The sequence below is a fragment of the Prionailurus viverrinus genome, chromosome A2 (assembly GCF_022837055.1).
Source record: "Prionailurus viverrinus isolate Anna chromosome A2, UM_Priviv_1.0, whole genome shotgun sequence".
Classification (NCBI taxonomy): Eukaryota; Metazoa; Chordata; class Mammalia; order Carnivora; family Felidae; genus Prionailurus; species Prionailurus viverrinus.
Window position 1 is genome coordinate 53,406,118 of NC_062562.1, and position 25,979 is coordinate 53,432,096.

Consider the following 25,979-nt stretch of genomic DNA (forward strand, 5'->3'; position numbering starts at 1 on the left):
AGAAAGTGATGGGTGGACGAAGTGGTCTACCAAATGTCACATTGCTCAGATGTCAAGTCAGAAGAGGGCAGAAGGATTCACTGAGATTGGTAGCCCTCTTCCCTTATTAGACAGCATTAAATGAATGGGTCTGTGGGACTGGATTTGGCAAGGGAGCTGTTGCCAAAGCAAGGGAGCTGTTCCCAAAGAGTGAACCCAAGTAGCCGGTAAACCCATGAGGTGCCCAACCTCATTAGTCATCAGGGAAATGTAAATGCATACCACAATGAGATTCCATTTCACACCCACCAGATTGGCTAAAAATAAAAAGCTTAACAATACCAGGATTTGGCGAGGATGTTGAGCAAATAGAACTCTCATGCACAGTTGGAAGGAATGTAAGCTGGTACAGCCATCTTGGGAATGGTTGGACATTAACTAGTGTGGTTGAGGATGTGCACAGTGTGCTGGGCCAGGTTCCCTGGGAAACAAGTTCTGAGAGGAGGCTTGTCTGCAAGAGATTTATTGGAGTACTCTCGGGATCAACACTTGTGAAGGGATGAGGGCAGCAGAATTTCACACGGAGAGAAGATGAACTGCAAGGGAGTTGTAACAGAGGCCTTAGTCACTGGGAGCTCTAAAAATGGATGGGTCATCACAGCTGTCCTGAATTGATGGAAGGGACCCCTACATTGGCCAATCACTGGCTAGGGCTATCTCCAAGGAGGAGTCATAACATTGGACAAGGCAGTCCTGTCCATTAAAGGGCAAGACTCCTGGCAGCTGGAGAGTGTGTGCCTGGTCCTGATAGAGGAGATGTGGGCACACACTACACCATTCGCTACACTTCTGTACCATTTAGATGCCCTGCTTTGTAAAATATGCTAACGCCATTGAAGAATGACTCCTCCAGGATTCTGATTCTTCTCTTTTTCTGGGGAAATTTTAGTAGGTTGGTGGAATGAGCTACAGCTCCCACACTGCAGCTAGTCTACTTGTTGTCTCCTTCCTTTAACTACCCATTCTAGACTCTCTAGCCCTGAGCTCATGCCTGTGCCAGTCTAAGTGGCTTACCTAGCGAGATGGCCCAGACCTCCATCTCTAAGAGGTCCAAGACCCTGGTCGCCGTGCTCATCTTCCTCATGGTTGCTGCATCTATTTGCCATCAAGAAACGCACAAGTGGGTCACCTCCAGAGTCAAATGTATTTCTCTCTGTCCTTTCTGTAACAACAGCTCTGCTTCCTTCTGATGTTGCAGTCAATTCACTTGCCAGGAGGGTGACTCCTCTTCTTCTTCTTCTTTTTTTTAAGTTTATTTATTTATTTTGAGAGAGAGGGGGAGAGAGAGAGAGAGAGAGAGAGAGAGAGAGAGCACGAGCAGGGGAGGGGCAGAGAGAGAAGGAGAGAGAGAAAATTCCAAGCTCAGGGCTCAAACTCACAAACCACGAGATCATGACCTGAGCAGAGACCAGGAGTCAGACACTCAACTGACTGAGCCACCCAGGTGCCCCGGGTGACTCCTCTTCTTGCCTGCTGGCCTCTTGGCACCAGTAGCCTGAAATGATCAGGTAGCAGCTATAGCTTAAAGTGCAATGGGGCTCTCATATCTCCTGATGGAAGCACCCCTATGCCTGCACCTCCCACCCCCTACCAGGAACCAGGACCTGTGGACCTGCAGAGCCCATAGCTGTGAGGATGGGGAGCCCATATTTTCCCAGTGGCTCACTGGGAGCATGGTGAGAGTCGTCATTCTTACTCCCACCCCCTGATTCCCCAATCCATTTATTCTACTTGTAGACCGCACCCATCAATGGCATCAGTATAGTGTGGGAACTGCATCTTTGCAGAGTGTCATTTCCAAATTGGTGCCTCAGCCGCATCTCTTTTTTTTCTAGCTAAAGTACTTTTTTATTTTTAGATCCACCAAATGTTTTAAATATAACAAAATTTAATATACAAACTGGGATCACAACAGCATCCACAGGACAGCAGGAGTCGGGGAGAAGGGGGAAGAGGGGGGAGGGCAGGTTTTCAGGTTCCTAACTGCCTCTTTCATCCACAGTCCTGCATGTTGCCTGTGAGAACATGGTCTTAGCAGAGGACGAGTCAGAGTAGCCAGAGGCATAGGGGCCTTGAGCCTGCTCTAAGTTCAGTAGGCCCCTCTGACATGACATCCTTGCCATCTGTAGATCCATTGCCAGATCCAGCTGGGAGACAACAGGAAAGTGGTTGTTACTGAGAGGACCCTTATCATTCCTCCGGATTCTACTCATCACAACTTTGGGGCATAAAATAGAGTTTTCTAGAGATTGTTATGTTGGCAAGAGCTAAAATGCATGTGGGAAAAGAACAGAAATTGAATCTGAGCCTACCTCCTACCAAGATTCCTTGCCTATGACTCTAGAAAGCTGGAGTCGTGGATCTGCTCAGATGTTTGGGAAAAGGAAGGAATGACAGAGATTTGGGCCCAAAAGGGCTGGAACCTTGCCGGCTCTTGACCAAGAAAGCCTCTAAGCAGACAAGGGAGGTCTGTGGGAAGCAGCTTATGGCCAGTGGTACTCAAGACACCATGATGGTACCATGGCTTTTAGGCAGACTTTATTGAATATATGGAGGAGAGAAACAGAAGTCAGAGAAAATTAAGAACTAAAGTACCTGCTTCTTAGAGGTCTGTGAAGTAGAGATACTCCTAGGCTGGGACTGGGAGAGACCCCAAACCTGTTCTTCCCTTGAGCCCAGGTTTGACCGGCTTAGATGTAGGCTTCAGCCCCAAAGTCCTCCAAAGGCCAGCAGCTTCTGGGCAATGTGGAATGTCATAAGTTCAGTGGATACCATGGTCATATGTCAGTACGACACCTTTTCTTTTAAAAAAGTTTTTTTTTAATGTTTATTTTTGAGAGAGAGAGACAGTGCACGTGTGAGCAGGGGAAAGGGACAGAGAGAGAGGGAGACTCAGAATCCGAAGCAGGCTCCTGGCTCCAGGCTGTCAGAACAGACCCTGACATGGGGCTCGAACCCACGAACCGTGATATCGTGACCTGAGCCAAAGTCAGACGTTTAACCAACTGAGCCACTCAGGTACCCCCTACACCTCCTTTTCTATAAAGTGAGTCCTTTGGACTAATGTGATATTTTCTTTCTTTTTTTTTTTAATACAATTTGGGGCGCCTGGGTGGCTCAGTCAGTTAAGCGTCCAACTTCAGCTCAGGTCACGATCTCGCGGTCCGTGAGTTCCAGCCCCGCGTCGGGCTCTGGGCTGATGGCTCAGAGCCTGGAGCCTGCTTCGGATTCTGTGTCTCCCTCTCTCTCTGCCCCTCCCCCATTCATACTCTGTCTCTATCTGTCTCAAAAATAAATAAACGTTAAAAAAAATTTAAATACAATTTATTGTCAAATTGGTTTCCATACAACACCCAGTGCTCATCCCAACAAGTTAATGTGATACTTTCTGAGACCAAACATTAGTAGATCAAACACTCTGCAAGTCTTTAGATTGGCTGAGACCCAGTAGCCAGGAAAGGCAAACTCACATCAGGAATATGTGTCCCAGTCGAGATGAATTACTTCTTCTTCTATGTAGAAGAGGTCCAATTTAATTAACTTGCCACCAAATGGCTGGTGGGGCTCTTTGAAGGCTGGTGTCACACTGATGTCTCCATGTTGACCTTTGTTGCTGGAGAATTGGACACTCAGCAGTGGCAGTAGCTACATCACTCTTAGCGAATGCAGGACCTCTATTCCTGCCACATGGCTTCTTCATTGTGAGCCTATTATGCCACAGCTGGTGGCACAGACTGACTGATGACCTGGCTGAGTCATGCTGTCCGCTTGGTTGTTTAGTACCTCTTCCACGATGGATACTTTCTGGTGTCAACATATGATGCAAGATCTTCACACTTTGTCCCCCTTTCCATGGGCCCACACACAATCCTCTTTCCCAGACTGCCTTGTCCCCAGTCTTTCAATATTTATCCTTCCCGTTTTTGCCACTGCCCATCGTCTTTATTTATTCTTACCTCAGGCTACTTCTCTTGTCCACAGAATGGATGCCCGAGGGCACTGCCCCAAGCCCTACCCATTGGGAGGATTCACCTCATTTTTGTCTTAAAGGTCACCTCTGGGTGAGGCCGTAATGTCCCTGTCCTCCATTTTCAGCTTATCCCCACCTACCAAACAGACCTGTCTGTGAATCGTGCGTGGCCTTCTCCCTCCTTGTCAGCTGGCCAGAAGGGAGCCTCATGCAGCAGTGGGTGTGAGATGGAGGAGAGGTGTTGGTGGAACATTGGTGGATGACATGGGTTCTAGGCCATCTGCCTGTGCAGCTTATTTGTGACCTCTGGCCCTGCTTGTGCCTGATCCCAAATGCACCATCTTACTTTGGATTGCTGTCGAGTCCACCTGACATTATGACCTGGGGGGGTCTGACAGATCCCAGCTTGTAATGGGCCATTCCGGCTACAGGATCACTTCATGTTCCACGGTCAGGTCTCTACCAGTGCCCACCCCAAAAGGAGATTCTCAAAAGACGATAATTCTCTGTTGCTGATTGAATGGCTCTGCTCCAGAACACTAGGGGTCCTGATCGTGTTTATTTCACTGGGCTTGCCATAAACATGTGGTACCTTTTGCTGCCACAGATACATATAATACCATAGGGTCTTCTGGGCCATATGACCTGGAAGGCAGAGAAGCCGGCAGTCCGGCCTGGATCTACTACAGAGCCCTTTTCCACGAGGATCTGCTCAGGAAATGACAGCCTTCCATGTCATTCAGAAAATAGGCTGCATTAGGGTAAAATATGCTGACCCCTGCCTGCAGAAATTTACCAGGTATTGCGCTTCCTTCTGAATGGTGAGAGGTACAAGATGCGATCACATGTTCCTTACTTTGCAGGGACTATCTCAGCAGGCCCCAGACCGCTCCTTCAAAACCACACCAATGTGGTGAGCCCATGAAACTTAATAGGCTGAATAGCCTGTCTTCTAGAGTCCTTGCATCCTTGTAGGGTTTATCTCTTACTCTATAGAGCCACGTCCTCTTTATCCAGTCCTACAAACCCTACTTCACTAACAGAACAGACCAATGTGATGTTTTACCGAGGTCCGGATGGTCCACTTCCTTCAGCCTTTATTATGACAGAGAGCAGGAGAGAGAACACAGCCTGGAGGTAGATGGTGAACATGTATCATTGTCTGCCCCATGTAACAGTGAACTGTTTTGGGATCTGTTTTCCTATTGGGGATGAAAAAGAATATATAAGCCAGATCAGTGGTTGGATACCATGAACTTAAAGCTATGTTAATCTGTCTAGTAAAGCTGCCTCATCCAACACAGTGACTGCAGTTTGAATTACTGTTAGGTTTTTGCATGGGGCAGATTAGTGGATTAAAAAGGGGGCTAGATGGTGCCCGCTCCTCCTGAATCATTTAGATCTTATATAGAGACTTATGAAGAAAGTATTCGCAGCCTCACTTTGCAAATGAGGAAACTGAAGCTTTGAGGGTTATAATAATTTATTGTGAAACCTTCCGCTTTGTCAAATGTTTGACTCACAAGCTTTTGCATTTAACCCTATGAGATATCCAGCCCACAGCTGTCATTAGTGAATTTAGGAAAGTGAAAAACAAGATCTGACTGAATTGCTACATGTCCATACACACCCATCATGCTTTTTGTTGGAAGTTCCCCTAAGAAGGCTAATTTGGGGATCAAATGGGGCCAATTCTGCCTAATTTCTTAAGAGTGGGAAATCAAACCCAGTTGAGAAAGTTTTGTTAGCTTTTATTCCTGGCCGCTTTTTGGATGAGCTTTATTTCCAAATGCTGTATGCCAGGATGTTTCCTCATTTGATTTTTCCAGGATCGTGATGGAAAAAAAAAAAAAAAAAAAAGAGGCAAAAGAATTGCCAGCCCAAATTAAACACACACGTGTTTTGACTCAACGATTCCATTTCTAGAATTGGAAACTTAATCTGAATAGTTGTAATAATTAAGATAATTAACTATTATGACAATTGTAATTATTCAGATAATCATTAAGGATGCACCAAAGATCTAGCTTATGAGAACGCTCCTGGAAGAACAACCTAAATGTCCATCATATTTTGGTGAGGAATTTATTGGCGTGACACATAGAAAGACTTTGTAAGGCTATACACTAAGGCAGTGGTCCTCTAAGTGTGGCCTGGGGAGCAGCAGCATCAGCATCACCTGGGAACTTATTTAAAGTGTAAACTTTTGGGGGTGCCTGGGTGGCTCAGTTGGTTGAACCTCTGACTTCGGCTCAGGTCATGATCTTGCAGTTGGTGAGTTAGAGCCCTGTATCAGGCTCTCTGTTGTCAGCATGAAGCCCATTTCAGATTTTTTTGTCTCCCCCCACCCCATCTCTCTGCCCCTCCCTCTCTTGCTCTCTCTCTCTCTTTCTCAAAAATAAATAAAACATTTAAAAAATGTAAATTCTTGAGCCCCATCTCACACCTACAGAAATTCTGCAGTGGGGCCCAGCTCTCTTTTAACAAGTCTTCCTGGTGATTTTGTTTACATGTTCAAGTTTAAGAACCACTGCTCTAGGGGCTCCTAGGTGGCACAGTCAGCTAAGCATCTGACTTTGGCTCAGGCTATGATCTCACGGCTTGTGGGTTTGAGCCCCACATTGGGCTCTATGCTCAGAGCCTGGAGCCTACTTTGGATTCTGTGTCTCCCTCTCTCTCTGCCCCCCCTCCACTTGTACTCTATCTCTCTCTCAAAAATAAATAAACATTAAAAAAAATTTTTTTTAAAAAGAACCATTGCTCTAAGGTGTTATTAGAGATTGTTTCTTTCTGAGTGGAAATATTTCAATGTTCGTATATTTTATGACTTCCCTAAAGTAAACATTCCATTGCCAACTGATATAAGATACCCAGTAAAAGAAAAACAAAAGTGAAAAGAAGAAAAAGGAAACTCTGAGTTTAAGTGAAGGGAAGAAAAAATGTTAAGAAAAAACAAAACAGAAAAAAAGCATTCCCGCCTCTCCTATGTTTTTTCTTTCCCCCACTTTATCTGTACCCCTACACCAATGGGAAGCTATGTATTTATAAACTTGATTAGTGCCTAGGACATTTTGCAGCTGCCTTTTTTTCTCATTTAATATTACACAGTAGCATTTCTGGTGATGCCATGGGCTCTAGAATCATCATCATCATCATCATCATCATCTCTCTCTCTTTCTCTTTTTTAATGTTTGTTTTTGAGAGAGAGTGTGTGCAAGGGAGGGAAGGGCAGAGAGGGAGAGGGAGACACAAAATCCAAAGCCTGACACAGGGCTCGAACTCAAGAACTGTGAGATGATGACCTGAACCAAGTCAGAGGCTCAACTGACTGAGTCACCCAGGCACCCCGTCATCATCTTTTTTTTTTTAATGGAGGTATTAATTTTACTTTGTTCTCTTGGTCACCTTTCCCCCTGTGTTGTTTTCAATTTTTGCCATCATAAATAATGCCACCAATATTTGCACATACGCCTCTCCCCAGATTTCAAATTATGCCCTTAGGATAGGTTCTTAGAAGTGAGGTTGACGGATCAAAGGATAGAAACACTTTTAAGACTAACATTGCACAAGACTGCCAGTTTCCAAACAGTGAGAAATGTCATAATTTAAAATAGTTTTGTTGGGGTGCCTGGGTGGCTCAGTCGGTTGAGCGTCCGACTTCGGCTCAGGTCATCATCTCACGGTTTGTGAGTTCGAGCCCCGCATCGGGCTCTGTGTTGACAGCTCAGAGCCTGGAGCCTGCTTCTGCTTCTGTGTCTCCCTCTCTCTCTGCCCCTAACCCACTCGCATTCTGTCTCTGTCTCTCTCAAAAGTAAATAAACATTAAAAAAATAAAAAAATTTAAAAAAATAAAAAAAATAAAATAGTTTTGCTAATTAACAGAGAAAATAAATTACTTCTTGTTGTTTAAATTGTCATTTCTTTGATTGTTGGAGACAATGAACAGCTTCTCTTTTCAAAATAAACTAATATTTATTCTTCCGGAGTTTGAGCTGGGGAGGAAAGCTCTGGACCTCTCCCCATTAACGTTTCTGGGCCTCAGTCTCTTCATCTACAAAATGGAGTGATACCAGACTAATTGTGAAATTGACATGAAGTTGGGAAAGCTCTTTCACACAGTATATTCTGCATCTGTGCATCACCATTACCCAACTTAGCATCAGATTTACCTAGTCATTGTAAAACTTTGTTTTGTCAACAATCCAGATAACTTTTCACCACAACCCAAATCTTGAAAGCCGCCTTCTTTTGCAACCTGGTGCCTTAGAAGGCTATGGGCAAAGTCCCCTCTTAATCTCTTCCGGTTTTTTGAGGGAAACACGACGACGCGTTCGTAGCCTTGATGGAGAAGTGCCGTCCATTAAGGCCTGAGGGTGTAATTATCTGACATGGGGGAGAAAACAAAGTTCAGGCACGCAAGGGCGCAGCCTCTCCAGCTCTGCAGACTTGACCTCGCGTTTGGGAGAAGAACCCATCAGGAAAAGTCAGAGACGCTCTTAGACCCAGTAGAGACACTCCACGTACCGGAAACAGAACTGGGGCTGACCTGGCAGGTGCAGGAGCCAGAATACAGGTTAACTACTCTGGGCAAATTTCCTCTTTAATGTTTTTCTCCGTTGCTAGGAAACCTCATTCCGCCGCTGCTCACTGGTTAGAGCTCCCTCTTGTGTCCACATGCTGTAATGGTATCTTCAGTTGAGCAAAGAGTAAAGATTTGTTTTGTTTTGTTTATTTTTTTTTAATGATATTTGAGAAAGAGAGAGACAGACCATGAGCGGGGAAGGGGCAAAGAGAGAGAGAAACACAGAATCCAAAGCAGGCTCCAGGCTCTGAGCTGTCAGCACAGAGCCCGAAGCCGGGCTTGATCATGACCTGAGTTCAAGTCCAGCACTAACTCACTGAGCCACGTAGATGCCCCTACTTTTTGTTTTTAATATAGGATTTGGTTTAAACCGTTGTTATTGTGGAATATAATACATATAAAGGTATCCAAGATAGACACACCAGTTGGAAAATAGTTACAAAGTAAACTCGCAGGTTAACGACCACCCAGGCAAAGGAGAACGCTACCAGTACCTCAGACCTCCTGCACCTGCCTCCTTTCCTGCTCAGTTGCTCTTTCTACAGTTTAAACAGTCTGCCTACGCTTAGTGATCCGTGTATCGCTTTTCTTCACAGTTTTATTACCTGTATATGTGTCCATAATTAATATGGCTTTGGTTCTTTCTACTTGGAGACTTTATATAAATAAAACTGTACATCTCCCCCCAGTAGTAGGTCATTCCCGCTGCTCCATGGGGCCACAGCTGGTATTGCCAGACACCAATCTGGGGGCTGTGGAGTGGTATCTCATGGTCATTTTGTGTAATTTATTTTAGTTTTTAGTTATTCATATTTAATGTAATTTAGTTTAATTTCTTTATTTCCCGATAATGAGATAAAGCATATTTTCATGTTTATTGGCCAATGGCATTTCCTCTAATTCAAAGTGCCTATTCAAATTTTTTTTTGGTGCTTTTCTTTTGGGTCGTTTGTGTTTGTAGCAGAAATCTCTAGTTCCTGATCTTGGCTAATCTTGGATTTCAGCAGCTATTATGGTGAGTAGATTTTTTTTTTTTTTGCTTTTTTTTTTTTGACATGATTTCAAACATAAAGAGAAGTTGCAAGAATAAAACAAATATCCCTTTCACCAGATTCCCAAATGTTAACATATTACCACATTTATTTTATCCTCCCTAAATACATTTTTCCTGAATTTAAGAGCAACTTGAAAACATGATCCCTCTTTATCCTAAATCCTTCAGTGTGTGTTTACTAAAAACAAGGGCATTTCCGGGGCGCCTGGGTGGTGCAGTCGGTTAAGCGTCCGACTTCAGTCAGGTCACGATCTCGCGCTCCGTGAGTTCGAGCCCCGCGTCAGGCTCTGGGCTGATGGCTCGGAGCCAGGAGCCTGTTTCCGATTCTGTGTCTCCCTCTCTCTCTGCCCCTTCCCCGTTCATGCTCTGTCTCTCTCTGTCCCAAAAATAAATAAAAAACGTTGAAAAAAAATTAAAAAAAAAATAATAAAATAAAAACAAGGGCATTTCCTTACATAGACACAGTAGGGTGATCAAAGCCAAGAAACTAACAGTGATACATTAATAATGTCTTAATAGTGACACATTGGTAATGTTTTATTGATCCCAATCATGTCCTCTATAACTGAAGAAAATTCAAGATCATGTTTATATTCACTTGTGATATCTCTTGTGATATCTCTTTAGCCTCCATTAATCTGTAACAGCTCCTTTGTCTTGTATAACATTGTATAACTTTTGAAGAATGTGGATCAGTTATTTTGTAAAATGTCCCTTGATCTGAGTTTGCCAGATATTTCCTCATGATGAGATTCAGTTTATGTATTTAGGCAGGAATGTCACAGTAGTGATGCTGTTTTCCAAAGCATCATTTTAAAGCCCAAATCCATCCAATGCATTGTTCATTCCTTTAGAGATAAGAGATTGTTGAATATAAGATTAGAGATTTTAACATCATAAAACGTGAAAAGATGAGAGAAGCTCACTGAAACATACATATTTAGACACCAAATATTAGACAAAGGATAGCATCAAAAATACACCGAGAGGGGCACCTGGGTCGCTCAGTTGGTTGAGCGTCTGACTTCAGCTCAGGTCACGATCTCACGGTCTGTGAGTTCGAGCCCCCCGTCAGGCTCTGTGCTGACAGCTCCAGAGCCTGCAGCCTGCTTCATATTCTGTGTCTCTCTCTCTCTCTGCCCCTCCCCTGCTCATGCTCTCTCTCTCTGTCTCAAAAATAAATAAAAATATTAAAAAAAATACATCGAGAATTCTTACAATCAATAGAAAAAAGGTAAACAAACCAACAGAGAAAAAATGGGCTAAAAACTTGATCCAGCTCTTCCCAAAAGGGGAAATTCAAAAGGATACTAAATATGTTAAAAAAACTAATAAAGTGCTTAATCTCATTAACAAGCAAGAAAATGCAAATTAAAACACAACAGGATAACATTCTATGCCTAACATATTGGCCCAAATTAAAAAGCCATCAATGGGGCGCCTGGCTGGCTCAATCAGGGGAGCATGTGGCTCTTGATCTCAGGGTCCTGAGTTCAAGTTCCGTGTTGGGTGTAGAGATTGCTTAAATAAATAAACTTAAAAAAACACACTTAAAACTAAAATAAAGAGACATCAATACCAAGTGTTGGTAACCTGATAATGTCACTGGATGTGTCAGAGGATAATTTGTCAACCACTTGGGAAAGGAGTGTAGTTTAACGTAGGAAAGTTCAATATATGCACACTCTGAACCAGCAATTCCACACCAGGAATCCCTGCACCAGGAAGGACGTGCACAATGTTCATAGCATCATCGTCACAACAGCCAAACACTGGAAACCACCAAAACGTTCATCAGGAACAGAAGAGATAAACTGTGACATGCTCGCCCAAGAGAATACTCCACAGCAGTGCCTCTCAAATTTGAGCATGCTTCAGAATCACCTGGGGGGCTTTGTGTCCACCTAAAAACTGGTACACGAAATCGCTGGAATCTACTCCTGAAATCATTATTGCACTATATGCTGACTAACTTAGATGTAAATTAAAAAGTAAAAAAAATAGGGGCGCTCGGGTGGCCGAGTCAGTTAAGTGTCCCGACTTGGGCTCAGGTCATGACCTCACGGCTCATGAGCTCAAGCCCTGCGTCAGGCTCTGTGCTGATGGCTCAGAGCCTGGAGCCTGTTTCTGATTCTGTGTCTCCCTCCCTCTCTGCCCCTCCCCTGCTCGCACTCTGTCCCTCTCTCTCTCTCTAAAATAAATAAACATGTTTTAAAAAGTAACACAATAAAAAAACAAATAAAATTAAATTAAAACTAAAACAGGGGCGCCTGGGTGGCTCAGTCGGTTAAGCGTCCGACTTGGGTTCAGGTCATGATCTCGCGGTCCGTGAGTTCGAGCCCTGCGTCGGGCTCTGTGCTGACCGCTCAGAGCCTGGAGCCTGTTTCGTATTCTGTGACTCCCTCTCTCTCTGACCCTCCCCCGTTCATGCTCTGTCTCTCTCTGTCTCAAAAATAAATAAACGTTAAAAAAAAATTAAAACTAAAACAAAAAAACAAACAAACAAAAAAACACAAAACTACACACTTGTACACAAATGCTCGGCAGCATTACTCATCACAGCCAAAAAGTGGAAATGGCCCAAGTGCCCATCGACAGAACAACGTATAAACAAAATAGTCCATACAATGGACTATTATTCCACCATGAAAAGGAATGGAGTGCTGACACACAGTACAGCATGGATGAACCTTGAAAACATTATGCTAGGTGAAAGGAACCAAATGCAAAAGGCCACCCATTATATAGTTCTGTGTATATGAAATGTCCAGAATAGACAAATTCATCGAGGCGGAAAGTAGATTATGGTTGCCATGGGCTGAGGGAAAGGGAAATGGGGAGTGACTGCTGACAAGGTTTTCGTGGGGGGGTGATGAAGACGTTCTATACTAGATTATGATAATTGTGCATCACTCGGGGACTACAACCAAAGCTATTGAGTTATACCCTTATTTAATTTTTTAATTTTTTTTAAAGTTTATTTATTTATTTTGAAAGAGACAGAGAGGGAGGCAAAGAGAGAGAGGAGAGAGAGAATCCCAAGCAGGAATTCCCATGAACTGTGGGATCATGACCTGAGCCAAAATCAAGATTCAGAAGCTTAACTGACTGAGCCACCCAGGCACCTCAAGTTATACCTTTAAATGGATGAATTGTATGCCATGTGAATTATATTTCAGTGGTGTTTAAAAATCACATATGCAGGGGCACCTGGGTGACTCAGTCAGGTTAAGTGTCTGACTTCCACTCAGGTCATGATCTTACAACTCATGAGTTCAAGCCCTGCATCAGGCTCTGTGCTGACAGCTCAGAGCCTGGAGCCTGCTTTGGATTCTGTGTCCACCTCTCTCTCTGCCCTTCCCCTGCTCGCTCTCTCTCTTTCTCTCTCTCTCAAAAATAAACATTTAAAAAGAATAAAAATAACAATCACATATACAGATTGCAGACCTCACCCCACAAAGTTTGTGATTCAATAGGTCTGGGACAGGGCCCAACACATCTCATTTCTTTCTTCTTTTTTTTTTTTTAATGTTTATTTATTTTTGAGACAGAGAGAGAGAATGAGCTGGGGCGGGGAAGAGAAGGAGGGAGACACAATCTGAAGCAGCCCCCAGGCTCCCAGCTGTCCCACAGAGCCTGGTGGGGGCTCCAACCCATGAACAGTGAGATCATGACCTGAACCGAAGTTGTATGCTTAACAGACTGAGCCACCCAGGCACCCCAAGACATCTCATTTCTAACAAGTACAGAGATGATGATGACGGTGGTGGTGGTGATGATTGGCACTGGGCCCAGGACCACGCTTGGAGAGCTCCCACTCTGCAGCAGTAAGAACAATCAAGTTACAACTATACACAACTACTCCAGACTATTCCAAACCAGCGTTTACTTTGCTTTCTGAAACTTAAAAGATTCCTTAAATTCACCTCCTGGGACCCAGGCATCCTTGCTGTACCCCTGTCCGACTTACTGATGCTGAGAATGGGCCACTGGCCTGGTAGATGGGGCAGGCAGGTCCCCTCTCTCCTCCTCCCTCAGATACCCCTGTGCTGGAGTTGCCTTCTGGAGGTGAGATAGATCCCCACCCTGCCCCCTACAGTTCCCAGACACTCTTCTCTCTCCTTGCTCCTCCTTCCACCCCAGGCTCCCCTCCCAATTCTCAGATTACCCAGGGTCCCCTGAAGCCCCACAGGCCACCCTCTCACTGCAGTCTTAAATTTGCAAAGGCCCACCTCTTGGGCCATGTTCTCTCCTGTAAGGGCCATGTTAGAGGTGAAGGAATGGTGCATTTTTAACCTTGGTTGAGCCCCTATTAGGTGCCAAGGACTATAAGAAGTGCCCCTCATTTATTCCCACAACTACTCTATGAGATAGTAATAATATTATCATCCCATATCACAGATGAGGAAGTCAAGGCTGGGAAAGATGAAGTAACTTGCCCAAAGTCACACAGTCAGTCAGAATTAGAAACCAGCTTCTTGGGGTGCATGAGTGGCTCAGTCAGTTAAGCATCTGACTTTGACTTGGTCAGGATCTTGCGGGTTTGTGAGTTCCAGCCCCACTTCTGGTGAGCTCAAGTCTTGCCTTGGGCTCTGCATTGACAATGCAGAGCCTGCATGGGATTCTCTTTCCCTCTCTCTGCCTTTATTTTTCCCTCTCTCTCTGCCCTTCATGGGATTCTCTCTCTCTCTCTCTCTGCTCCTCGCTCACTTGCACTGCTCCCCCCTCAGAAAAAAAGAAAGAAAGAAAGAAGCCAGCTCCTTTCCACTTTGCCACTTTGCAAGAAGCCTTTTTGAGCCCCATTCTTTGCTTCTCCCCTAGAAAATTTGCATTCTCTTGGAAGCCTATTTTCCAGGTGAGGGAACTGTGGTCCACAGAGGGGCAAGGACTTGATTGAAGGCACACAGGACATCTTGACAGGGCCTGGGCTTCCTTCAGGAGGCCCAGTCCTCTTCCTCCCCAGGCCAGACCTGGGGACAACTGCTACAGCTGGGGTTTTCTCTGCAGTAACCCTGGCTGGTCCACTCTGACCATCAGCTCGGCCTCCTAGGCTGGGATGGGTCAGGGCCTATGCTCAGTAGCCTTGAGCCTTTCCCAGTGGGTAGGGCATCCTCCCAGAATTCTTTGCTCAGCGGCCGAGTCACTGAGGGAGCACCAGCCTGCTGTCGTCTGATCCTTTGCCTGCCCCTAGTCCTGCCACAGCTCAGGACTACCCATGTCCTCTGGGCCAATATCTTTCCTCCTCTGTGTCAGTTTCCTCTCACCCAGGCTTCGACCAGCCTATTCCCACTCTATAGTCAGAGGGGGCTCTCCAAAACTCAGAGCTGAATGCTTCACATGCCTCTTCCTGCAATTCCTTTCTATGGCTCCCCACGGCCGTCAGGAAAAGCCCCAGGTCCTCCTCAGTCAAGGCCCTTTGATATCTGACCCTCCCATTGCCCCACCACGGTATTTCCAGCCACTCCCCTCATACCACTGATCTCTGACCTCTTTAGAAGTACCCAATGTGCCCACCTAGATGTCAGAGAGCCTCTCAGCCTTTGTACACATTGTTTCCTCTTCTCAAACCACCCTTTCCCTACCTCTCCATTTGGGAAAACAAGAGGTTGAGGGTAAAAACAAATAAAAGATGATGGGGCCTCTCCAGGGAGGGTTGTGATTCTTTCCTGTAGTTGCAGTCTTGGGGATCTCATCCAGTCTTGGGGCCTTGAATTTCATCTTCATGCTGATGTCTCCCAAACGTGTATCCCCAGCCCAGACCTCCCCCTAGATCTCCAGACTCACAGACTCAACCACCCACATTTTTTACCTGGATGTCTGTCAGCGTCTCAACCTTGACAGGCTACAGTATGAACCTTGTTCTTCCCAACATTCCATCTCCCCATTCCCAGCCCAGCCTGTCTGGTCTCAGTGGATGGCAACTAGATCCGAGCCGCCATCATCTCTTGCCTCCTGTTATCTCATATCGGTGGAGTCATACAACGCTTGACCTTTTATGTCTGGTTTATTTCATTTAGCATTATGTCTTTAAGGCTCATCCATGTTGTACATGTATCAGAACTTCCTTCCTTTTTATGGCTGAATAATATCCCATTGTATGGATGGAGCACATTTTGTCTATCCAGTCTTTCCTCAGTGGATGGACACTTGGGCTGCTTCCATGTTTTAGCCATAGTGAATAATGCTGATATGAATATTGGTGCACAAGTACCTGTTTGAATTCCTGTTTTTACTTCTTTTGAGTACATGTCTAGGACTAGAATTGCTGGATTCTGTATTTAACTTTTTGAGAAACTATGAAACTGTTTTCCACAGTGGCTACATCATTTTATGTTCTGACCAGCAATGCCCAAGGAAGGTCTGGCAGATGGTCCAGCCCCACATCCTCACCAACACTTGTTATTTTACGGGTTTTTTTTAATTTTTAAAAATGTTTATTTATTTATGAGAGAGAGACAGTCAGAACATGAGTGGGGGAGGAGCAGAGAGAGAGGGAGACACAGAACCCGAAGCAGGCTCCAGGCTCTGAGCTGTCAGCACAGAGCCCAACGCAGGGCTTGAACTTGTGAACTGTGAGATCATGACCTGAGCCGAAGTCAGACGCCCGACCGACTGAGCCACCCAGGTGCCCCTATTTTGTTTTGTTTTTTAATGTAATAGGCATTCTAATGGGTGTGAAGTGATACCTCATTGTGGTTTTGATTTTCAACTCCATAATGACTAAAGATATTGAGCACCTTTTCACGGGCACACTGGCCATTTGTACACATCTTCTTTGGAGAAATGTCTATTTAATTCCTTTGCCTTTTCCCCCTCCGTTGTTGAATTGGGCCTTTGCTGTTGTTGAATTGCAGGCGTTCTTTATATATTCTGGGTATATTGGATATGTGATTTGTAAAGACTTTCTCTCATTCAGTGGGTTGTCTTTCCACTCTCTTGTTAGTGTCCTTTGATGCACAAAAGGGTGTAGGTTTATTCTTCAGAGGAAACTGTAGTGGCAAAAGACACCAGGGGAGCAAGTTGCAAAAATTAACTATAACCATCTACCAAGTGGCCCAAACCAGAGCACCAGGATCATCCCAGATTCTCCTTTTTCCTTCACTTCATTCATTCATTCATTCATTCACTCACTCATTCATTTATTTATTGGACAAACTCAGAGTCTAGTGGGGGAGACAAAGATGGACATAGACAGTTCTCATGCTCGGTGTCAAGAGCCTGAACCCTGAGGAAAATCCAGGGGGCTAAGGGTGGGTGCACACACTTGAAGACATTCTGTGGTTTAGACCTTTAAGATGCCTTCAAATTTACCCTTTGTCTCTGTTCCTGTGGCCACCGGTATCCCTTGCTTCTAGTTTCACCCCGTTAGTCTGGGCCCTCTGGGATACTAGTGCCAGGATGGGATAAACTATGGAAGGATTTTATTAGGTGAAGCATCTGTGCAAGAGAAAAGGGGGAGTGGAAGGCTGGGAGAGCTGTCAGGCTGTGATGTCCATTTAGCCCAGGTGAAGAAGACAGGGAAGGAAGGTTGGATGGAAGGGTCTAGTATGGCAGGTTGCCTAAGGAAGGTCTGGCAGATGTCAGGCAGTCCTGTGTCTCCCAGGAATGGGCCTGCCTTAGTATTCCCCTTGTGTTGTCATTGGCTGGGAGCATGGCCTTGATGCAAACAAGGAGCAGAACAGACCTTGTCAGTTACAATCCTTGGAGTTCAAGGTCTATGAGGCTCATTCTTTCTTTCTTTCTTTCTTTCTTTCTTTCTTTCTTTCTTTTAAATAAGTTTATTTATTTATTTTAAGACACACACACACACACACACACACACACACACACGGCGTGGGTGGGGAAGGGGCAGAGAGAGAGAGTGAGAGAGAGAATCCCAAGCAGGCTCCACACAGTCAGTACAGAACCCTCCATCAGGCTCACACCCACAAACTGTGAGATCATGCCCCAAGCCGAAATCAAAAGTCAGATGCTTAACAGACTGAGTCACCCAGGGGCCCTGTGAAGCTCACTTTCTTGAACTCCACAACCCACACAGTGGTGCCAGAGTGATCTTTCTAAAATGCAATCTCACTGTGCCATTCCTCAGCTCAAACCTTCCATGGCTTCTCAGTGTCCTTGGGCTAAATCCTTATCCTGGCTCTCAAAGTCCTGCTGGGAGAAAAGGGACAATTTACCTTATGTGCTCTGTTGCCCCACTAATCCTCACTCTTATGCGCAGTCTATATGCCTCAAGCACACCGGACTGACTACTTGTTTCTTCGGAGACATGTACCCTCTTTAATTCCCCTATGCCCTTGCCCACACTCTGCCCTCTGCCTGGAAGGCCCTTCCCTACATCTCTCCCATCAAAGCCTAGCTCAGTGTCAAGTCCTTTCCCCAGCTTCCCAGGTTCAGTCAGCAGCATCCCTGGCTCTATCTCTGGTCCAGGCCCACGTCCTCTGGAGTAGACGAAGGATTCCTGTGGTTGTGTCAGAAGAAAGGGACAAACAACTACCACAGTCCTCTCTGGCTTCTCTCCTATCTTCCCAGAGCAAGCTGGCTTGTAATGGCCTCAAAATATCCTCATAACTCCATGTTCTCTCCAGTGGTTACAACAGAAATGCACCGCACAGAATCCAGGGCGACAGAGATCGAATTCCACCCTGATCCAAGTGCTTTCTCCCTCCCTCCTCCGCTTGCAATCCTGCCTTCCTGGGCTTAGGGTTTAGTGCTTTATTTTTAGACCACACATTGCACTGGGAAACTGCTTGACGCCTGAGGTGTAATCAGACCCTGGGCTGGCCCTGGCCTTGAGCTCTAGCTGAGCAGAGAGGCAATGAGAAGTTCCAAAAGCTGTGCTGGGGGCTGGGGTCCCTGGGGCAGGGCAACACGCTAGGGCAGACAGAGCCCCCGCCCTGAGATCCAGAGAGTGGGGGGGCTTTCTCCCAGGGCATGACCCACCTGAGCCCCTCCTTTGACACCTGGGGCCAGAGAGGCCAAGATTACCAGCAGCAGAACTAGAACTGAACTCATGTCCCCAACTGCACTGTGGGGACAAATTGGAAAGCAGAGCAGAAATGATTGTATCCTTGTTCTTGCTCTGGTCCCACTCCGTGTGCACCTCCAGCTTAACACTATGGAGAGCCCCCCCAACCCAGATGGCCTGCAGGCCAGATCCAGCTTTGTTTGGCCACAAATAATTTGAATTTTAAAAAATTGTGGTAAAATACACGTAACATAAAATTTACACCTTAACCATTTTTAAGTGTACACATTCAGTGACATCAAGTACTTTTTGCATTGTTGTGCAAACATCACCACCAACCATTCCAGAACTTTTTCGTCATTCCCAAGTGACACTGTACCCATCAAACATGAACTTTCCATTCCCAACTCCCCCCGCCCAGCCAGCCCCTGACTCTGGCCTTTCTACTTTCTGTCCCTATAAATCTGACTACTCTAGGGACCTCATATAAGTGGAATCATACAATATTTGTCCTTTTATGACTGGTTTATTTCACTTAGCGTAATGCCCTCCAGGTTCATCCATGTCGTAGCACGTGTCAGAATTTCCTTCCTTTTTAAGGCTGAAGAATATTCCATTTATGGAGAGACCACATTTTGTTCATTCATTCATCCACTGATGGACACTTGGGTTGCTTCTACCTTTTAGAATTGTGAATAATGCTATGAACAGAACGTGCAAATATCTCTTTGAATCCTTGCTTTCAATCCTTTGAGGTGTGTGCCCAGAAGTGGATTGCTGGATTGCATGGTAATTCTACTTTTAATTTTTTTAAAGAAATACTGACATTTATTTTTTATTTTTTTTTAATCTTTATTTATTTTTGAGAGAGAGAGAGAGACAGACTGTGAGCGGGGGAAGAACAGAGAGAGGGGGAGACACAGAATCCGAAGCGGGCTCCAGGCTCTGAGCTGTCAGCACAGAGCCCAATGCGGGGCTTGAACTCATGAACCATGAGATTATGACCTGAGCTGAAGTTGGATGCCCAACCGACTGAGCCACCCAGGTGCCCCTACTTTTAATTTTTTTGAGGAGCCATTTTCCACAGTAGAATTTGAAATTTTAAAAAATTAGTTGCCAACAAAAAACATCTGGCTTCTGTTCAGAGAATGGAGGTCAGACATCACTGGTCCTGAACCAGCCTCATCAGGCCTCCTGAGGGACACCAGCCCTACCAGGCAGTGCCCCTTCCTTAGAGGTCTGGGACACAGTTCTGTGGGGCCCTCTCCTGAGCTTCTTGGTTGTAAATCTCAAACCTGTTTCTTTTGTTCTCCAGTCCTAGGCGTTACCTATTTCTCTCTCTTAGGCTCTGTGATACCTCAGTGACCCCTTTTGCCTTTTCAATCCACCTGTGCCTGTTTAACATATCCCCTATATTAGATCTCTCTATTGAAACACCTGGTGTGGTTCCATTTTCCTGACTGGCTCTGGCTGGTACCACTTAGCTGCTGTTCCTGCCTGGGTGAAGCTGGACAGCAGCTGACCCCTTTGGTCAGGTATCAGCTTTCCTGGTTGCCTCACCCCAATTTCCCATTTTTCTACATCTGGCTGACTTGGCCTGCCTGACTTAAGAGATCTGATGTAGGCCCTGCTCTGATCAACGACTTTCCAATAAGATGTTCTTATTGAGAACCTACTCTGTGCCAGAGACTGTGTAGAAGACTTTATGCATCAACTATACTTGAATAATAAAAACAAAAGCAAAAACAAACAAACAAAGGACTGCCTTCATATAAAATAATATAAACCTGAAAAAACCTCCAATTACAAGGTTTTGTTTTTTTTTTTTTAAGTTTATTTATTTTGAGAGAGAGCAAGAGCAGGGGAGAGACAGAATCCCAAGCAGGCTCAGCTCTGTCAGCAAGGAAACTGACATGGGCTTGAACTCACAAACCGTAAGATCAAGACCTGAGCCAAGATCAAGAGTTGTTTTTTTTTTTTTAGTTAAAACACATTTTTAAGTTTATTTTAGTTTTGAGAGAGAAACAGAGAGAGAGAAGGGGAGGGGAAGAGAGGGGGACAGAGAATCTGAAGCAGACTCTGTGCTGTCAGCAGCAAGCCTAATGTGGGGCTCGAACTCATGAACTGTGAGATCATGACCTGAGCCGAAGCCAGATGCTTAACCAACTGAGCCACCCCGGCGACCCGAGAGTTGGGTTTTAATAAAACGTTATGATTTTTAAAAATCATGGGGTTTTAATAAAGTAATTATTATAATATATGAGACATAAAACTAGGCAACTAATAAAAATCCTTTATGGATGATTTTTTAAAAGTTTTATTTATTTAAGTAATCTCTACACCCAACGTGGGGCTCAAACTCATGACCCCAAAATCAAGAGTCACATGATCTTCCAACTGAGCCTGCCAAGCACCCCATGGATGATTCTTTAAAAAAAAAAAAAAAAAAGATCTTATGCAATTATCTCATGTAGTCTTTGCCACAACACCGTGAGGTGGGCACTGCAGCGATCCCCATTTTACAGTTGAAGACACTGAGGCCGGGACAGAGAAGATCTTGACCAAAATCACAGCCAGGCAGTGCCAGAGCCAGCCACAAAGACCCAGCCTCCTCATAAAATGAGGCTATAACCACACCATCCTCAAGTCAGTAAGTTCATATTTCTATCACGAAAAGTTGTGTCGTATTTGTACATTCGATAAATACCTGACTTGTACATTGCAGACTCTCTTTAGAAGCAAGTTAAGTTGTACACAAATGCCTGAAATCAAAACCTCACAAACCATTTTTCATTCTCCTCATCTCTTAAATGGAAATCCTGGGGGTGCCTTGGTGGCTCAGTTGGTTAAGCACCTGACTTCAGCTCAGGTCATGATCTTGTGGTTCGTGGGTTCGAGCCCTGTGTCAGGCTCTGTGCTGACAGCTCAGAGCCTGAAGCCTGCTTTGGATTCTGTGTCTCCCTCTCTCTCTGCCCCTCTCCCACTCCCACTCTGTCTCTCTCTCTCAAAAATAAATGTTAAAAAAATTTTTTTAATAAAAAAAATAAATAAAATGGAGACGCTACCTCATGGGGTTTCCAAGAAGATTAAATGATGTGATATACATGAAGTACATAGCTCCATACTCAGCAGGTAAGAAGTGCCGAACAGATGGTAGCTATTGATATTATTACCTAGATACAGAGGGATTATCATGCAAAGCATGAAAAGCACAGTGGCTGGAAAAGATGCATATGGAAACATCTTTATTATATAATGGAAAAATCCTTATTATAAGTGCAAGAGAAAAGGGTCCAAAGTAAAAATAAATTACTCGTGCACTAAAGGCTCATGGGAAACACATCCAAACATCAACCGTGGTTGATTTTGGGCGCTGGGATTTGGGGTAATGTTTTTTTTCTAATATAAATGTTAAAGAGGTAATAAATGACTAAAAAAGAAGAACCAGGCTTTTAAAATTTATCTACAGATGCAATTGCGACCCTATTAGAATTCCTACTGGCTTCTTTGCAGAACTGGACAAGCTGCTCCTAAAACTTGCATGGATCCAGGACAACCAAACAGCCTTGAAAAAGAGGAGTAAAGGGGGAAGACTATGTCATGGGTGTCCATGTCAGGGTCAGGCTCAGAGCTGAATGTCGAGAGACAACACAGTTGTGACTATCAAGAACATTCCCAGGGGCGCCTGCGTGGCTCAGCTGGTTAAGCATCCAACTTCAGCTCGTGAGTTTGAGCCCCGCGTCGGGCTCTGTGCTGACAGCTCGGAGCCTGGAGCCTGCTATGGATTCTGTGTCTCCCTCTCTCTCTGCCCGTCCCCTGCTCATGCTCTGTCTGTCTGTCTCTCTCTCGAAAATAAGTAAACATTACAAAAAATTTTTTTAAAAGAACATTCCCTACCCGTAGGTCACTATTCTTCTGAAATAATGCCTTAAGCTTCATTGAGAGAGGTGTCTTAGAACACGAGTAGAAAAAAAAGGATGTACAAGTCCTCAGGAATTTAATTCTCTAGTTTCATGGTTTCCCAAAGAAGATTTTTTACCAAACCACAGTGATTTGAGGAAAAAGGGCATTTTCATACAGTATCATTTTCATAAAGCACCATTTATTCATTTAAAACCTTATTTTGCTTCTGATGATAATTTCCCTGCTTTTTTGGTGTAAAACTATTGTTTCTTTCACAAAATGATGTTGAAAGTTGATGTTTTTTGTTGTTTTTATTATCCTCAGTTATCAAGGGAGAGTTGGCAGCCCTCTTCCCACTTTTTATTTTAGTTAATTATTTTTTTAAGATTTTCCTTTTTTTTTTTTTTTAAATGTTTTTATTTATTTTTGAGACAGAGAGAGACAGAGCATGAGCAGGGGAGGGTCAAAGAGAGAGGGAGACACAAAATCTGAAGCAGACTCCTGGCTCTGAGCTGTTAGCACAGAGCCCAACGCGGGGCTTGAACTCACAGACTGTGAGATCATGACCTGAGCTGAAGTCAGACGCTTAACCGACGGAGCCACCCAGGCGCCCCAGATTTTCTTTTTTTTAAAGATTGTTTTTAATGTTTATTTTAGAGAGAGAGAGAGGGAGAGAGAGAGAGAGATAGGGAGAGAGAGAGAGAGAGAGGGGGAGACAGCAAGTGGGGGAGAGGCAGTGAGAGAAGAGGACAGAGGATCCAAAATGGGCTCTGTGCTGACAGCAGAGAGCCGGATGCAGGGCTCAAATTCATGAACCATGAGATCGTGACCTGAGCCGAAATTAAGAGTCACACACTTAACCGACTGATCCACCCAGGCACCCCTAAAGGTTTTATTTCTAAGTAATCTCTACACCCAACACAGGGCTAGAACTCACAACCCTAAGATCAAGAGTCCCACACTCCCCGGACTGAGCCAGCCAGGCGCCCCCCTCCTGTCACTTCGTAAAAAATATTCTCTAACTTTGAGAAATCCCAAAGTTTGGGAAACACTGGGAAAAACTGCAGCAGCCTCAGGGCTGCTGTGCCTGGGGTGGGGGCCGAGACTAGCCACACTTTGTAAGGAAGCTCGGAGTAAGGAGAACACAGGCTTGGGTTCGAATCACGGCTCCGCCACTTACTGTAGGAACTCGAACAAGTTACTAAACCTCTTTGAGTCTCTGTTTCGCCATCTGCAAAATGAGGATGATTGACACCTCTCAAAGCTGCTATGAGAATTAAACCAGATAACATATGTGACTATACCTGGACCATCAAAAACACTTGAGAAAATATCCTCCAAGAGTCTGTGAGCTGAGTGAAGGTCCCACTTTCCTCTTCTGCAAGTTGAAGGGTTCTCATTTCTTCGGTCGTTCTTTATTTTCTCACTCTGGTTTCTTCTGGGTGTTCTCTAGCTTGTCACTATTGCTCTTGACATGCGAATCCAGATCTGAATACATGCTGTTGGTGGGGACTAGCTGTGTAAAGTAGGATCTACTGTCACCTCCTTCAATCTAGACTCTGTACCTCCATTTATGAAACCCAAGTTTGCAACAGATTTTTGTGTATGTGTGCTCCTATTTTACTGCTTTGGTATTTGTTGGGCTGAGAGTACCTAACAGCCCCAGATCTTTGGATAGGAATGTTTGTAAAACCCTGTTTCTGAACTTGTGTCATCAAGGGACTTTACATTTATTCCCTTTTACACCTTATCCAGTAGACAAGGTGCCCTCCCCAACTAGATGGGGTCAAAGGAAACTCCCAATGTGTTCTCACGCTCAAGAAACCTGAAGGAACATTTAGCTGATTCTTTTTAGTCCAGGGAAGAAAATGTTTATTTGAATCTTGATGGAATCCAAGGCAGCGGGGCTGGTGCTAGGTGATGGGGCTGAGACAAGGTGCTGTGGTTTTAGTCCCCAACATCTCACCTGTATCAGGTTCACCTGGGGGCCTGGCATGATGGTTTTCTGCCTTATGTCAGTGGGCTGTCTCTCTTTCCTCGATGATTCAAAAGATGAAGAGCCCACCTGGATGGCCTAGGGACTCTAGAGAAATCTGGAGCCCACACAGATTACAGCTTGTAGGGCCCAGGGGTCTCCTACTGTCTCCTGAGAACAGTGACATCCTAGAATCCTCCTGCTTGATCCAGGTAACTTGGAGGAGATAGGCCTGGCACCTTCCCTCTGCATGTCATCCTGGCAGCTGGATTGCATGCCAGTGCTGCCCGAATGATACTTAGGCCTGGGCTGGTGCCAACGTTCAGACTACATGGAAGGAAAAGAGCTCTCTTTATTGCTCTAGCCTAGCCCGACCGCGTGTCTCCCAGAACGTGGCTCTGTCCTTGTGCACTCGGGAGATGCAGTGGCCATCATGGTGGGGCTCAGCCTGGCTGTCGGCCCTGCCTCGGCCTCAGTCGGTCTTCCTGAACCCTGGAAAGCAAAGCCCGCAGGATAGCCTGGGATTCTGAAGGCGGCAAGGCCTCATTTCTACCATCACCCCCAGATGCCCAAATATCTCTCACAGTTGGGTAATGCATTCACCCTAGAAGGCACAGGTTTCCAGGAATTAAATGGGTTACAGGAGACAGATATCCCCAGTGCAGAGACACACAGCCCCCTGGTCTCTCAGTTTTAAGATGTGATGGTAAGCAAAGAGCTGCTTGTCAGGAAGAAAGAAAGAAAAAGAAAGAAAGAAAGAAAGAAAGAAAGAAAGAAAGAAAGAAAGAGGATCTCCTTTAACCTAGCCCAGCCACACTAGCTGTGTGATCTCACCAAGTCACTCTACCTCTCTGGGCCTCAGGTTCCTCATCAGTCAAGTGCAACATGACTGAAGTACGCCCAGTAGGCAAATAACATCATGATGAAGATAGTGTTTGGTTTAGTGTAAAGTTCTCTGAGAAAGGAGGAATGTCCAGATGCCCTTCACTTTTCTATTGTAGTCCACCCTTCAGGTGTTTTGCTTCCATTCCTCCCACAGTTTGCACAACATACTTGCACAGTGGGTATTATTACACCCACGGCCCGGTGGAGGAAACTGAGGCTAAAAGACAATCCTGGGCCCCAGAGCTGGTAGATCAGCAGAGGCAGGACTTGAACCCGGGCCCCTGACTCCAGGCCCTGTGCTGTTGTTTCCTGTATGCTAAGCCTTATTTGCAACCAAAGACCCTGATCTGGAGGAAGGAGGTGAACATATGAAGAATGTAAACATTACCCATTAGCCTAAGCTTCTGAAGGAGGGGGATGAAGCCGTGTAGGACGCTGTGGATCCGGTACACTGCTCACAAACAAAGAGAAAGGAACGTGAGCTTTGTGCCCCAGCAAGGGACGCAGGGTCAGCCCTCACCTACCCTCGGACAAAGGCCTACCCCACACAAACAAGGATTAATGGTGGAATTTCAGGCAGCAGGTTAAGCTTAGATAATAGTA

General features: G+C 45.1%; 1 protein-coding gene across 5 annotated transcripts in view; it reads right to left on the bottom strand.

The window, feature by feature from the left end:
* Positions 1–4,800: 4,800 nt before the first annotated feature.
* Positions 4,801–25,979, bottom strand: part of TMEM40 (transmembrane protein 40) — a 57,328-nt gene continuing 36,149 nt past the window's right edge. For 4 of the 5 annotated variants that reach the window (XM_047848861.1, XM_047848860.1, XM_047848859.1 and 1 more), the window contains 2 exons: positions 25,765–25,827; positions 4,801–5,211 (listed from right to left, as the gene is read on the bottom strand). In XM_047848861.1, the coding sequence (XP_047704817.1) occupies positions 5,165–5,211; positions 25,765–25,827 (110 nt within the window). In that variant the 3' untranslated portion in view covers positions 4,801–5,164. Of the gene's footprint in view, positions 5,212–24,109; positions 24,984–25,764; positions 25,828–25,979 lie in introns of those variants that run through there. The other variant, XM_047848858.1, reaches the window with a different exon arrangement.